This window comes from Callionymus lyra, chromosome 13, assembly GCF_982586985.1.
Source record: "Callionymus lyra chromosome 13, fCalLyr1.hap1.1, whole genome shotgun sequence".
NCBI lineage: Eukaryota > Metazoa > Chordata > Actinopteri > Syngnathiformes > Callionymidae > Callionymus > Callionymus lyra.
The window spans coordinates 9655190-9669663 of record NC_141830.1 but is presented as its reverse complement, the minus strand read 5'-3'; the positions used below and the strand labels follow the sequence as shown (position 1 = coordinate 9669663).

At 37.9% G+C, this 14474-nt stretch overlaps 1 protein-coding gene across 2 annotated transcripts in view; it reads right to left on the bottom strand.

Annotated features, from left to right (window-relative positions):
* The window catches only part of vps13b (vacuolar protein sorting 13 homolog B), a 304204-nt gene that overhangs the window by 20221 nt on the left and 269509 nt on the right, over positions 1–14474 (bottom strand). For both annotated transcript variants that reach the window (XM_087805873.1, XM_087805872.1), the window contains exons 48-51: positions 10973–11239; positions 7364–7447; positions 7116–7291; positions 2763–2939 (exon numbers count right to left, since the gene is read on the bottom strand). In XM_087805873.1, coding sequence (XP_087661999.1) covers positions 2763–2939; positions 7116–7291; positions 7364–7447; positions 10973–11239 — 704 coding nt within the window. The remainder of the gene's footprint in view (positions 1–2762; positions 2940–7115; positions 7292–7363; positions 7448–10972; positions 11240–14474) is intronic.

Here is a 14474-nt window from a genome sequence, read left to right as displayed (position 1 = left end):
TGTATTTACGGCAGGATACAAGTCTAACTCTTAGCTTTCCCACACTCACGGCGGTAGCATTGTGTTTGCTCAGACCTCAACACTCTTCGAAGGGAGGCCTACTAAGATATACAGAGTCTGTGTTTATTAAACAAGTGTCCAGTGTTGACTGACAGAAATCACAACACAAAAGCAAAGTTAAGTGTGAAATATCCTTCAGTTCAACAAGTATTTAATAAAGGGTTCAAACCACCGGGGGATTGAAACACCACACGAACGGATTCATGTATTTCTGTCTGACTTTTCTTTAAATGTAACCACAAAACAATAAGAAGAAAAACGTATGAATCCAAGAATTCTAAATCAAGCCGTAAGTGATCGAAAATATGAGGAGAAACTAGTATTTTATTAAATTAATTGAAAGTAAAATTAATCATTTTAACCTTAAATGTTAATTTGAGAACATCTGAATAAAAAGAAAAAAAACAAAACATAGATTTTAGATAAGATGAGAAAGAGAAGATAATTCTTCCTAAACTGGGAATTTTATTGGCACTAAATAGTTATTTTAGTTCTAGACTGATACGCTCATTAAAAAAAATCATGTTTTCAAATACTTCTTTTGTCACTTTTTCTGTATTTCAGTAAAAAGAAAACATCTTGTACTAGTAGTTATTACCTTGTTATCAATGTTTATTGTTGTTGTTATAATTAGAATTATTTACAATGTTTAATTTTTTTCATTATTTATTATTTACAGTATATTATTTAATTGTTTTTTAATAAGTATCTTTATTTATTGATCTTTTTATTCAATTATTGTTGTCACAGCAGTTTATAAAATAATGGTTAATCATAAAACACATTATACCAAGACATAAAGTACAGATCAAGATAATAAAAGCAAAATATAAAATAATAATAAACACAAAAAAACGCTAATTAAATAATAATAATGATAAAATGTCTGTTTTTCAATTGCTTGTTTTGCGTTTCATGCTTTTATTTTTAAAGGCCACCACAAAAAAAATCCCATGTTGTGTTTACAGCAGTGGCAAAAAAAGTTTATTCTGAAATATTAAAAGTTACGATAATAAAATACAAATAATTATAAAAATTAAAATAATGCAATAATGAATAACAACAATAAACCTTATTAAGTAAAGAAGTTGGGGGAGTTATTACACTATTGTTAAATAGTATTTCTATTAAATATAATAACAGCAGTGTGCAAAGGGAAAAGCAAAATCCCTCCTTCCTACAGCGTCGGTATATAAGTCGTTATTTAAAAAAACCTATTGACTGCTGACGCTTCGACACAAATCCCACTGGCGGTGGCACCACAGGGTTGTTTACCATCAGGTTAGGAAACACAAGCATATAGAGAGACCCGTCGACGAGACATCTGGGAAACTCAAACGGGCATGTCGAGACACAGACAAACAGGCAGACAGAAGAAAAAACACACAATCACTTCTCCAGCCATCCGCTGACACAACAGTCATTTCACGGTAATCATGTTCTCGAGCGCACCAAACAGTGTGGAGAGCCAGGAGTCGGCCAAACAAACAGTTCAGCCCTCAGACTCGCTCTGAAGTTCAAAGCCGTCAGAGGAGAAGCCCAGATCTCACACTCCCCGAAGTCTGTCATCTCGAACTTGTCACAACCATTCCCTGCTGTGCGCCGGGCTCTTGCAAGTGAAGGGGAAAAAAAAAAGAGGGATATTTTAGATCCCTTACGAAAAAGGAACAGTCAGAACCAGAGAGTGTTTTTGACACCAGGCTGCTCGAAGCTACTAATGCTGCCATATTGTGTCCTAATCTGGTCTGAAGTGTTTGAGAAAAGAAAATCTAATTAGTGAGGGAACGACTTGTTACTTAGGATTTTAAATCTATTCAGAAATTCAAAATTACTTTTATTTTTCCCAAAATGTTTCCAAAATGGTTGGTTTAATTTTGTAACATGGTAGAACTCATAAGCTTGGCGGTGAGTTGGACATGGGCGTTGCATTTATTTCCATAATGTTTGAAGGACTGAGAGAAGTTTCCAGGAAGATAAAACAGGAAAATTACCAAACAAAAGCCTTTTTATTTCTATGTAAAGTAATGAAAATAATAGCCTCAATCCCAGCCTCCCAAAAAAAATGTAATTTGTGTCTCTGAGAAAGACACTTAACCCCTGATTGCTCCTGATGGCTCAGCCTCGACGCTCCTCTTTTATCAACAGTGACTGACAAAAGAGACAAACCATCAGCTTCTCCGTCAAACTCAAACGTGAGTGATATGTATGGCGGTTATACATATGGGTGTAATGACTCCGGGGGTGGTGGGGGGGGCGCCCCGAAACCGAGGCGACCGCAGGAAGACATGTGGTCTCTGCATGTCCGGCAGATCCACTGGGACGCTCGCGAAACATGCGGCTACGTTTTTTCCGAACCCCGGCGCTATCAAGAACTTGATTGCTTTGTGACAAAAGATGATTCCCAGAGTGACATCCGAGGGCAGATCCCCATGTGCGCGCTGATCAAAGGTAAATGTAAACTCATGCTCCGAGCTGCATAAACAAAGGCCCACATGCGGACGTATATGAGCTGCGAACTCCTGCCAAGATCCAGCTGCGGCGAGAAGCTCAGTGACATGTGTGTACGTGAGGACGTGTGAGTGAGGAACAGCTGAAATCTCTCCGCCGATACGCCTCTGTGTCTTCCTCGGTCGTGATTAGAAACACAAATACGTTCTCGGACCATCGTCCGTTCTTTAGGCGATTACGAGGAGACAAGGTACCTGTCGGGGTCTTTGGTGATGTAAGGCCACTCGGGTGGGTCGCTGGAGTTGGACTTGGGCCCGTAGAAATCGGCCAGGATGTGCTCGAGGTTCTCTGAGGTCCCGTTCTTGTTGACTATCTGCTTGATGAGGCTCGTGGAGATGGGAACGGCACAGTGGGAAGCGTCCTCTTCCTCCCTGGGGAAAGAAAGCAGGAAACAAACACATTAATTGAATTTAAACAACTCAGATCCAGCTTCTGTTGGATGCAACTACTGATATAATGACAAGATTGTTGTCCATCCCAGACTGGACCTGGGCTTTTCAAGTAGATCCTGCCCTGATGTGTTATCAACATTTTAAAAAACTGTACTTTCCGATCTGCGGAACTTTCTGTCGCTTTGCGGCAAACGCTGTATTTTTATGGTAAGCAGAGACATGGACACAGATAAATGGACTGAAAAAATACTTAATGTAGCGCTCTCAATATGATTGTCCACTAGGAAGTAAGTAAGTAAGTAAGTAATATTTATTTATATAGCGCTTTTCCAGACCAGGGTCACAAAGCGCTTAAACAATAAAAACAATACTCAATAAAGTATATACTTTAAAGGTCAAGATAATACTGAGAACAACACAGGAGTTCCAGAAAATCAAGGAAAAGCCTGAACAAATAGTGCCCTAAGCTCTCAAAGCTGACTTCCCTTGAATGAGTGATTTCACTTCTTTAATTTCATTAAAAATACATTTTTATTATATCCATAAATAGCCCCTAAATAATTCCCAAATATACAACTGAACTATTTGTATACCCATATAGCTTTTTTTTCTGTGCCGTCAACACAGAGTATATATAGCGAGGCAACATTTTCTATCTATATTTCATCTATTTGCCTAACATTCAACAACAAATAGTAGTAGAGTGGTTTACCGACTTCACATTCTTAACCTTTGTGTCATTTCAGGGTCAAGGTGACCCAAAGGCCCAAAAACCGAATGTGTTTGCGATATCTCTTGTGTACGTTCACCTGGACTTAAAGGCAACACAGGGGATAACAAAAAAAAACACATTTGTTTTCGGGCCTTCGGGTCACCTTGACCTAATGACTAAAGGGAATTGTAGTTGAATAGCTATGGATAAGTCCAACACACTCCACAAAACTGGAGACCATCTTAGTCTAGAGCTAAGTCGCTAAACGGAAGATACATACTTTTCTTAAGCAAACACCCATATTACTACAAAACAACACAACAACAATGAAAAAACAATGAAACACAACTTAATAATTTGTTTAAATTGGAGAAAAGTGCTGTCATGTGTTGGCGATAGGGTTCCAACGGCCAGTTGCGATCAGTGTTAAAAAGTAGTAGAAGAAGAAGCTGTTGAGTCATTTCCTGTTAGTGTGTAGCAGCAGAGTTTGATTTGAGACAGTATTACCCTGTCGCAATTAAGTTGTTAGTGCACTGTCTTACAGTATACTGTAAAGCAGTGCACTTAGAGAACTGTGCAAATTGAGACACAGCACAAGTCTTTTCACAAATTTTGCTGAAAAAAGTCCAATCATGACTTGCATGAGTTGTTGGACAGTGGCTTCTTAAACCACTACATCAGCCTATAACGTCTGAACATCACAGCATCGAGTGGCTGAGCTGAAGGAAGAGTTCTGAGTGACGCTTTGCAATGTGTATATTTTATTTTATTGGGTATTGTTTTGAATGTTTAAGCACTTTGTGACCCTGGTCTAGAAATCCTCTCTACAAATATTACTTACTTATGTGTGTGATGTTAACAAGGTGCCTTGGTCGGTAAAGACGCAAGAGAACATTTTAAACAAACCTACTTTCACACTCCTTTCTTAGACGGTGCTTTAGGCCATTATTTTTACAAAGATAAGACTCCATGACATATGTCATCACAAAATACCTTTTAATTGATGCCCTTTTTAAAGTAAGATTTACATATTCATTGGATTTTCAGCTTCAAATCAGAGTTATTGGTGCTGAAAAGAGTGAATTGCGAGTGAATATCGTTTTCTTTTCAGCAGTGTAAAACAAAGGGTCGTAGATCACAAATACAGTAGAAACTACTTTAAAGCACATACCCAATCAGGCACTCTCCTCACACCTGTGATAAAACTCACATGATGTGTTTTCCTGTTGCTATTTTTTGTAGGTTTTAGGCTAAATTGCCCCAAGATGATATTGATAAAAAAAGACTATAGAGCTGTTTAGATGAGTGGTCAACACTGATTTATATCAAGTCTAAATTCAACATTTAAAAAACACAGATTTGTAAACAAAACCCCCTGTTTTCTGTCTTGACAGATTCTAACATGCTCTTAAAGAAATTGACATCTTGCGACAGCTGCAGAGTTTTTTTGCTATTGTTCTGTTGGGTTAAATTAAACTGAAGCCCATTAAACCCACTTTTACCCAGAAACCTCAAAACTGCCTTTTTCCCCTCGACACACTGACAGCATTACAAACAATCGTTTTCAAAGCCAAACAGCAGTAAATGACCCGATTGGATACCTCCGGCCCAGACTCTGGTCAATTATGGTTTTGCAAAACAAAGAGAGAGAAAAAAAAATTTCCAAACCAAAAATAGATTTTTGTGTTCCACAACCCCTGGGTTTATTAATGGCGTCTATTGTGCCACAAAAGGAAGTGAGAAGGAGGTGAAAAGAGGAGAGAGACAGGGGGGATGACAGTGGCCTCTGCTTGAAACCCTTCAGGTTTTATCCGTGGTGCCAAAGTAAGTATGGGAGGAGGTTCCAGTCGTGGATGAGTCTCGGTGTCACCGACCACAAATCCACTCGCATCCATTAGATCCCACAACTATGTGTAATTGCAGGAAGGAAAGATGAGCTGTTGACCAGCGAACATTGGAGCCCGGGGAGGTTTTAGGTGAGGGGCACTGCGGTGACAGCGTCTTCTTTCCTGCATGTGTTTATGGGTCCGAAGGTACATTCACAACTGTGGCTTGAAGCAGGAATGTTTCGGGGAGGATGGAAAAAAAAGATGAGATTTCAGGGGAGCGGGATTTGTAAATGGTGTGGTTACAGGCAGTTTTGGGCAGAGGGGGCTTCTTGTGGTTGCAGATAAGACGCCTAAGTGTTCTGATCTTTCTTACTGGGAGCATGAAAAAGGATTTATCTACAATAACAGGAGCCAAGTCTATTCCAAGTCACTGGTTTACTATTGTGGTCGCTGCCATCAAAACAAACCATGCGACCAGATATCTAAACAGAAAGAGCTTATAGAAAATAAAACTCTCCTGGGAAAAAAGAAAGCATACTTGCCTACTTGCAGTCTTTTATTATCCCTTTCTGATACAAATACTCAGAAACTAAGACACTGTGACAAAAGAATTAACCCTTTCTAAACGTTACTGATGTATTTTAATTTGCACTATTGCTAAATATCTTGTGTATTGGCAATAATCTGCCGATAATTATCACGATACAGGGACAATAGCATAATGTTTTGTGATACTTGTACGAACAAGGATATATTTGTATTGTCGAGTACTTGACTCTAGTGTTGCAGAATTTAAGGACCACATGACTCTTGACAAAGTCATTTTTGCTTTTGACCTAATGCTAGTTTTGCTTTTATTTGTTTTGAAACCAAAATATGTCCAAGGATCGGCTTTAATCTGCGTCTACTGTTTCCCCTCGTCCTCAGTCATCGCCGGGATCGTGCAGGATTTCATAATTCTTTTAGAAATGACTGCTGCCTAGTGGCCAGACGTTTAATTGCAACAAATAAGTGAACAAATGACGTGAATATTTTCATGTTAGTTGTAACATCTCACGAGAAGTGCGGATGACGTAATGACTGCTGCCATCTAGCTAAGTTTAATTGCAACACAAAAATGAATACAAATTTGAGAATATTTGCATGATAACTGTAAATGAAAATAAAATGTATTTTATACACACTTAAATTGAAACATAAAATACAATAATTACGAAAAAAAAAGTATGACTTGAAAGCAAAACAAATAATATATCTACAGTATATTTTTCAATATCTATGCAGTGTCGCTGGATATCACTACAGTATTGTGAACAAAATAAAGCGTTATATATTATTGGTATAATTATAAACAGAATATTAAACATACATGTATTACAGTTTGTGTATTATGTATTAAATATATATAGATTGTTATATAACACTATGATTATATTCTATTATTATTATTATTTTCTTGTTATGTTATGTGTAATACAAATAAATACAACATTTATATTCCCCATTTTTTGTTTTTAATGAGAACCTTCTGCTGTGAGAACTCAAATCTCCCCAGAATTGCTCGTGCTAATTATTAACTATTTATTTCTATACAGGCGTTTCTGGGATTGTTACCTGGCCTGAAAGGTGAGGTGATGGGTGAGGTCCGCCTCGGTGTTCAACAGAGGATCCTGCCGGCCCTGTCCTAACACCAGCTGACTCTCTCTCAGACCGAGACTCCGCTTCTCCACGTGCACCATCACCGGGTCGGTCAGGTGACTCCGCATGACGAACAGTGGGCTGAAGATGACCTGGAATGAGAAGATTTTTAGTAAAACTCCTAGTTTTGTTTTTTTAAATGTTGAGTTTCTACGATGACTCACCACTCTCTGCTGCATGAGAGAATCCGGGGCGACGGTGAGCAGAGTGCACCACACATAGAGCAGCGATCCACTGGAACAAGGCACCTGGTGTAGAGACAGAGTATTTTTAATTTTTTAATTTTTTAGTGACTACTTTGATGAAGATGACGGTCATCCCCACTCACACAGTGGAGGGAGTCAGTCTGTCAGGGGGAAGAAGAGAGTGATAACGGCTTCAGATACCAGATGATTAAAGAGAAAAAGTCACATGTGAACATGTGGCCTCTATTAGTGAAGTCATTACACGTCACTGACTTGTGCTGCTCACTCTTCATCAGCCCGAGGACGCCAGAGACCAGAACGAACTCTCGGCTACGTGACACTCTGGCGACGGGTTTTTTTTTGGACGTCAAAGTGAGAAGATGGAGTTGATATTAAAACCGGCCTGGTGAGAGTGAGGCGCGAAATGATCGGTCGTAAATATGTTTTAAGTTAAGAGATCCAGGTTCAATTATAGGATATATTTGATAATGTTTACAATAAGATGAATTCTGACAAAACACAAATCAAATTACCTGAAAAAAATGTAATAAAAGCAGCAAAACATTAAATTTTGACTTTTTTGTTCCCATGTCCTGCAATGATTGGTTTAATTTCGAACAGTCATGACTCAAGGCATGGACCAGTAAACTGCTCCAAAACAGTGCATCAGATTTCTTATGAAAAAGGGAGAGACTTTTTAAAGATAAAAAAAAAGGAAATCCACCCAACAAGAGCTTTTCTTTTGTTTTTCTTAACAAATGAAACCGTGGCAACGGTGCAATAGAGGAGCCACAGCATTGCTGTTACACTGTGCTGACAACGGGGGGCGCCAGAAACAATAATTTAAATCTGACGTATTGCTGCTTTAATTATATATGACTTAATAATTTAATCAATGGAACCAATTGACTATTTCAGCTACTTCTAAAATGATATTCAGTGTATATACATTTTCCTTTTTATATATATATTTTTTTTAATGAAAGCTTAAATCCGAACTTATTTAATATTATTCTTCACATTTTTTGTTTTAGTAATATATTATCTTTGATTTGTTTTACTCCCTTCCCTGATCTGTGTTGCACTTGTACTACTGATTTTTGTAGTTATATTTATTAGTATTTAATTTATTAATATTTCTGTCATTACTTTTTTTTTCAATACGTGTACAGCATGTTTAATGTAATGTGTTTTTTATATCATTCTTCTTTCTTGACGTTTCTGCAGGAACCATTAAAATTTTCCAATAATGAAAGAATAAAGTTACGTCTTTCAATCGAAAAATAAACAAATCAAAATTCTGTTTCTTAGAAAATAAACACGCAATCAGTGAGATCAAACCTCACGACCTTCTAAACCAGACCTGGGCAAAGAGCGGCCCGGGGGCCACATGCGGCCCTTTGACTGTATTTATGCGGCCCTCGTAATGTCAAAGTATGATCATGTACAAATGGTTCTAATGCATTAAAAAATGTGTATATATTAATCCCTCAAACATTTTTTTTAAGTTAATTGAAAAAATGTTTTCAAAAAAACTCATCTATACAAGAATAAAATAGCAGCTTATTTAACATATAATTAAATAATTAAACATATTTAATAAGGATTTAATGTCCTTTATTTAAAGGATTTTTTCGTCTGTTTTTTTCTTGACGGCCCCTAACAACATTCACAGAATTTAATGTGGCCCTTGAAGAATTTTAATTGCCCACCCCTGTTCTAAACTATAGTTTCAAACAGAAAATTATTTTAATTACCTTCGTAATAACATGATATGAACTGTTTTTAACTCGCTAAAAGTGTGTCTCCGATTCTTTAAACTATCTTGAGATAACCAGAGTCAGAACACAAACTAAAACAAGAAAGTTTATGAATACAATGAATGTCGACTTGCATTTTGTGAACTCGTTGTCGCTGAAACATCTACCTTTACACACTTTCTTATCCTGCTACTGCCCGCCACTGTCAGAAGAACGTTCAACAATAAGACGTGAAAGTATGAAAGACAGGTAAAGTTGTCCGGTGACGACAGCAGGACGTGAGTGAAACACGAGGAGACAGCGCTGATAGAGAGATCCAAGGACTCAAAACACCGAGCGACTTTTATTTCGAGCCAAAGCCTCCAGATGTGCGATGAATGGCGGGGCGCCGATAGCTGCCAAGGCTGGAGCGAGGCCAGAGATGTTCAGACCAACACACACAGAAGCCGGGGATGAAGAGCGGCCGGCCATAAACAGCATGGGGTACATCAGGCAGGACAACAGAACAAGAGAGGGATCAGGAAGGGGAAGAACACAAGACAGATGGATCATCTGGTGCTAATCCGACCAGTGTGAGAGTGACTTCAAAGCCTTCTCCGTGTGCCCACATATCATCTCCAGTTTCCTGTCTGTGGTTCTCGTTGTTATGAATCAGCATAAACTCGGGTTTTTTTCGGCCGCTCAGCATCTTTTGCATAACGGATTGGAAAGTGGAAATACCTTTGAAAGTCAATCTGAGTGGACAATCGCAAATCTGTTGGCGAGCCGTTGCTCCTGCGCCACCGTGGCCACCCAGGAGAGGCGGGATCTGGCCACACTCGGTGGTCCCGCTAAAAAAAAGGACGCAGACGCACACGCCTGCTGATGAGTCGCTGGGCTGGAACCCATTTTAGCTTTATCTGTTCTTGCGGTCGCATCGTTTTCGGCTCTTTTATGTGCTATTAGCCGAGTCAGGAGTTCACTCTGGACCAGATCTGATGAACAGGAGTCGATTTTGTGGCGCTCGGTGTCCGAGAGCTCTTGAAGAAATATCTGCTCGTGATTGCGATGAGGTAAAATGAAATTGCGTCTAATTCGCAGTGGAAAATCTGATGTGAAACATCTGGACACACTTTGTAAATGCTTTGATATTTAAAAGAAAGATTTTTTTTGTCAAAGAAACCGTTTGCGATGAGAATCATCCCAAAATATTGACTTCACTGAGAAACATCGAAGAATAAATTAAGTCATTTGGTTTGAGTAACAGAAGCACCGACGATTAGAAAATCTAATTCAGATCATCACTAAACTATGTACTGTATCAATATTTAAAGAGATTTCACTCATGTTCTATTCACCCTCATGTTGACTAAAGTTTGGGATTATTTTAAGAGTAATCTGTTCCTTTTTAGAGTTGTAGACATAAACGTATGTTCATTTTAATGTAGCGACTGGAGCTCAGTTGTCTTCGTCTTTGTCCAAAAAGACAATTAAAAACATCCAAATCCCTCCATACTGCTCGACTGTAATTTCCCTCTTGTATTGAAGCCTCGACATTAGAAGTTTTTCCGGACAAAAAGCCCCAAAAATGTAAAGATTGTTTGTACCAGAAGATCTCAGACTATCAGTGTAAATCTATAAGGAGGAGCTTCCACTAAAAAACTATTTTAAAATACAGACGATACATTTTGCCTATAACTCTAAAAAGGAACTGATTACTCTGAAAAGAATCTCCTCAGTTGACTTGACGGTGAGTAGAAAATGAGTAGCATTAGAATTTTGGCTGAACTAATGCAATAATTATGCTGCAATAAAGAGTAAAAAAGAACAAGAGTGGAACTATCTTTACCTGGACGACGCAGCTGTTTCCACTCTTGTCCCGTCTCTCCAGCTGCACGTCCTGAGACCAGTCTTCATCTCCCTTGGCCTTCACACACAGCTCCGTCATTTCGGCGTCTTCCAGCACATAGGAGGGCAGCTTGGCGCCGGCCTCCAGGCAATCGCAATGTTCCCGGACCACCGTCTGCCCGTCGGGGCCCACGTAGTGCTGGACCACTCGCAGCTCGATGTCCTGAGTCAGGTAGCTGCACATGACCTGTCGCCCGCAGATGATGACCTGAGGAAGGAAGATCAGTCATCAGTCATCAGCAATGATTGAAAGAAAGTATGAAAACATCCACTTGATAAGAGGATTTTGCTTTTAATCTCAAGTATAAACCAAACATTTCATTCCTTCCTTCCATTCCTTTGGATGGATGGAAGGATAGATGGATAGATGGAAGGATAGATAGATGGAAGGATAGAAGGATAGAAGGATAGAAGGATGGATGGATGGATGGATGGATGGATGGATGGATGGAAGGATGGATGGATGGATGGATGGATGGATGGATGGATGGATGGATGGATGGATGGAAGGATGGATGGATAGATGGATAGATGGATAGATGGATAGATGGATAGATGGAAGGATAGATGGATAGAAGGAAGGATAGAAGGAAGGATGGAAGGATGGAAGGATAGATAGATAGATAGATAGATAGATAGATAGATAGATAGATAGATAGATAGATAGATAGATAGATAGATAGATAGATAGATAGATAGATAGATAGATAGATAGATAGATAGATAGATAGATAGATAGATAGATAGATAGATTTGCACTTAAAGTAAATCTAGTAGGATTTAAAATGGGGAACATTTATTACCTATTAATAAGCTACTTATTCATGTCTATCAACACCACGTATTAACCATTATAAAGTACTAACTCGGACCTTTATTGTGACTATATTCTACCCCTAAAAACATGATAACTATGAGTGTACGCTGAACAACACCTTGAGTACTAATTGTTAACAGGAAATAAGGAAATAATTGGATGATAACTAGCTTCTCTTTATATATGTAGGATCTGGAATCCTTCAAATACAAATCAGAATGCCAAAACGTTTAGTTAATTCCAATCTGTACTAGTAGGATTCCAGATCCTACTGGATTCCAATCTGTACTTTGACATATACATCTTCATAATTTGTCAGTAAAAGTAATTCACTATTAGCAACAACGAAAAAAGCACAAATCTACAAGTTTTAATAGAATCTCCATTAAATGTTCCCTATTATAGTTACTTTAAAGTAATTTCGATGCTATTAATACTTTTCGTTTTGTGTTTTTTTCCCCCCCCAGTAGAAAAAGGCTGCTAAGAGTTCAACGTTTTCCATACATTTCAAATAGCTGTGAATAACTATCCACCTCAACTCATACAAAGTGAAAAGTCTCTCAGATTCTCGTGTTTTTGCTGTATTTTAACTTATCTATCTTATCTATTGAATACGGCATTTACAACTTCCCCTGATGACATCACACATTGCCACGTCCACTTTTTTGTCAGACCAGAAGGGGTTGACTGAAAATAAGCCGTTTTAAAATGTATCTGAATTCAAAATAAAACATATTTCCATCAAATTTACCCAAAACTATTATTTTTCAACCAACAAATTCAACCAAAAAATCACCTGCACTTTCAAATTTGTTTGTTTGTTAAGTGTAGCCCAAGTCATAATTGTAAGGACCAAAAAAAAGGTTCTAAAATAGAGTAATCGGAAAAAGTATCTTTAGCATGTATTGACATTATGAACGCTGTGTTTCCTTGGTATGAGACCAACACCAGAAGTGGGAGTGTCGCCCACCTCTGCTCTTCAATCCCAAATAAAAGCAGATGGAAGCAAATCAGTGAGCGACGGCCTCGTGGCGGCTGACGGCGGAGGAATGACGACACCGCCATTCGTGAATTAGTGTTGTGAATTGGATGTGACCCGCGCTCGCTCTCATCATTAGGTCAAATGGGAACAAGATGTAAGCGGTGTCTCGGACGAAGATGGAAAGAATGCTTCAGTCTGTTTTGACTGGAGGACATGATAGACACTTGACACTGTTTACACAAGACGGTGACACCGGCCGGATCCGTTGACATCACGCGTGTTCACACGGAGACAGAAAATGTGATTTCAAGAGTTGACTGTTGTGTTGCTACATGAAGTGTGATCACTTTAGATGCTTTGTTTTAAAATCATAGTGGATAAGGAATTTATCATTTTATAGTTGGAACGTTGTAAAGTAATGGTAAGTTTAGCATATGATGAAAAAACAGGTAATATGCAGGAAAGTGTTAGTTCCCATCCAAGGGTTTAATATTGTCATGCTTTAGAAGATGCTAATACATAAAGTGGGGTCAAACTCAATCACACAAGGGACCAAAATCTTTGAGGAGTCCAAATCAGGAACCAAAAATGGAAGTAGGAATCTGATTTTAATATAGTCTTTTCATTCTTTGATGCTCAATTTATCTAAATCATTTCTTTGATTTTCTACTTTACCATTATCATAATCTCTGTTCCTTCTTTTCTCTTAAACGCTGGCATCTTTATAGGTCAACATATCAACATGAACATTGTTCTACTTTGATTTTTAGACAACCATCCAGATTTGGACCTTACACATAAGGTCTTAAGAGTCTTACACATATGGTTTAGAAGGTTTGTGTGAGTGATCACTGAGCTTGTTTTTTTTTTTTACAAAGAAGCAGAATATATTATTAAGACAGTGTGACAATCTGAATACTAAAGTTAAACAATATTTCAGATTTCAGATTTACCTATATTTGGAAAAAGTCATTTAAACTCTAATGTAATGAGCAACAAGAAAAAAGACAAAAAAGAATATAATAGATGTACCATGTCTGTCTTTAATCTGTATTGGTTAAGTGGTCTTGTTGATTTAAATATAATAATATCATTTAAACAAAATGATTAAAAGAAGCAACACGTAATATTAAAAATATTGTTTCTGGCTCCCTCTATTGTCAGAAGAGTGTTACAGCAATGTTTGTGACTCCTCTGTTGAACTGTTGCCACATACAAGTCGGTCAGATTTGTCCCCATGGCCACGAGTCTGAGAGCTATATATAGTTTTTAATCATTAAAAAAAACTAGAGATTTCTAAGTACTTTAGGTTCGGTAGAACTTTATCGATCCTAACCTAAAGTACCTAAAGCTTTTTTTAAATTTATGCCAAATGTTTCATCAAAGTTGTGGGTCTAAATAAAACAAACAAGAAACATAAAAGGAGACTCAGTTAGTTTGGATTATAACAAAACTTATAAGAACATGACAATACTTGTTACATTATCTAAAAATAAAAGTTTTGGTTTCTTTTTGCAAGTAACTCAGACTTAAGTAGGGAATCTGATACGGTTGTTTATTGGAAATAATCTGGAGATACGATATGTATCACGATACAGGTCGTTTGGATACTGTAGTATCAAGGATATATGTGTAGTATTGTCC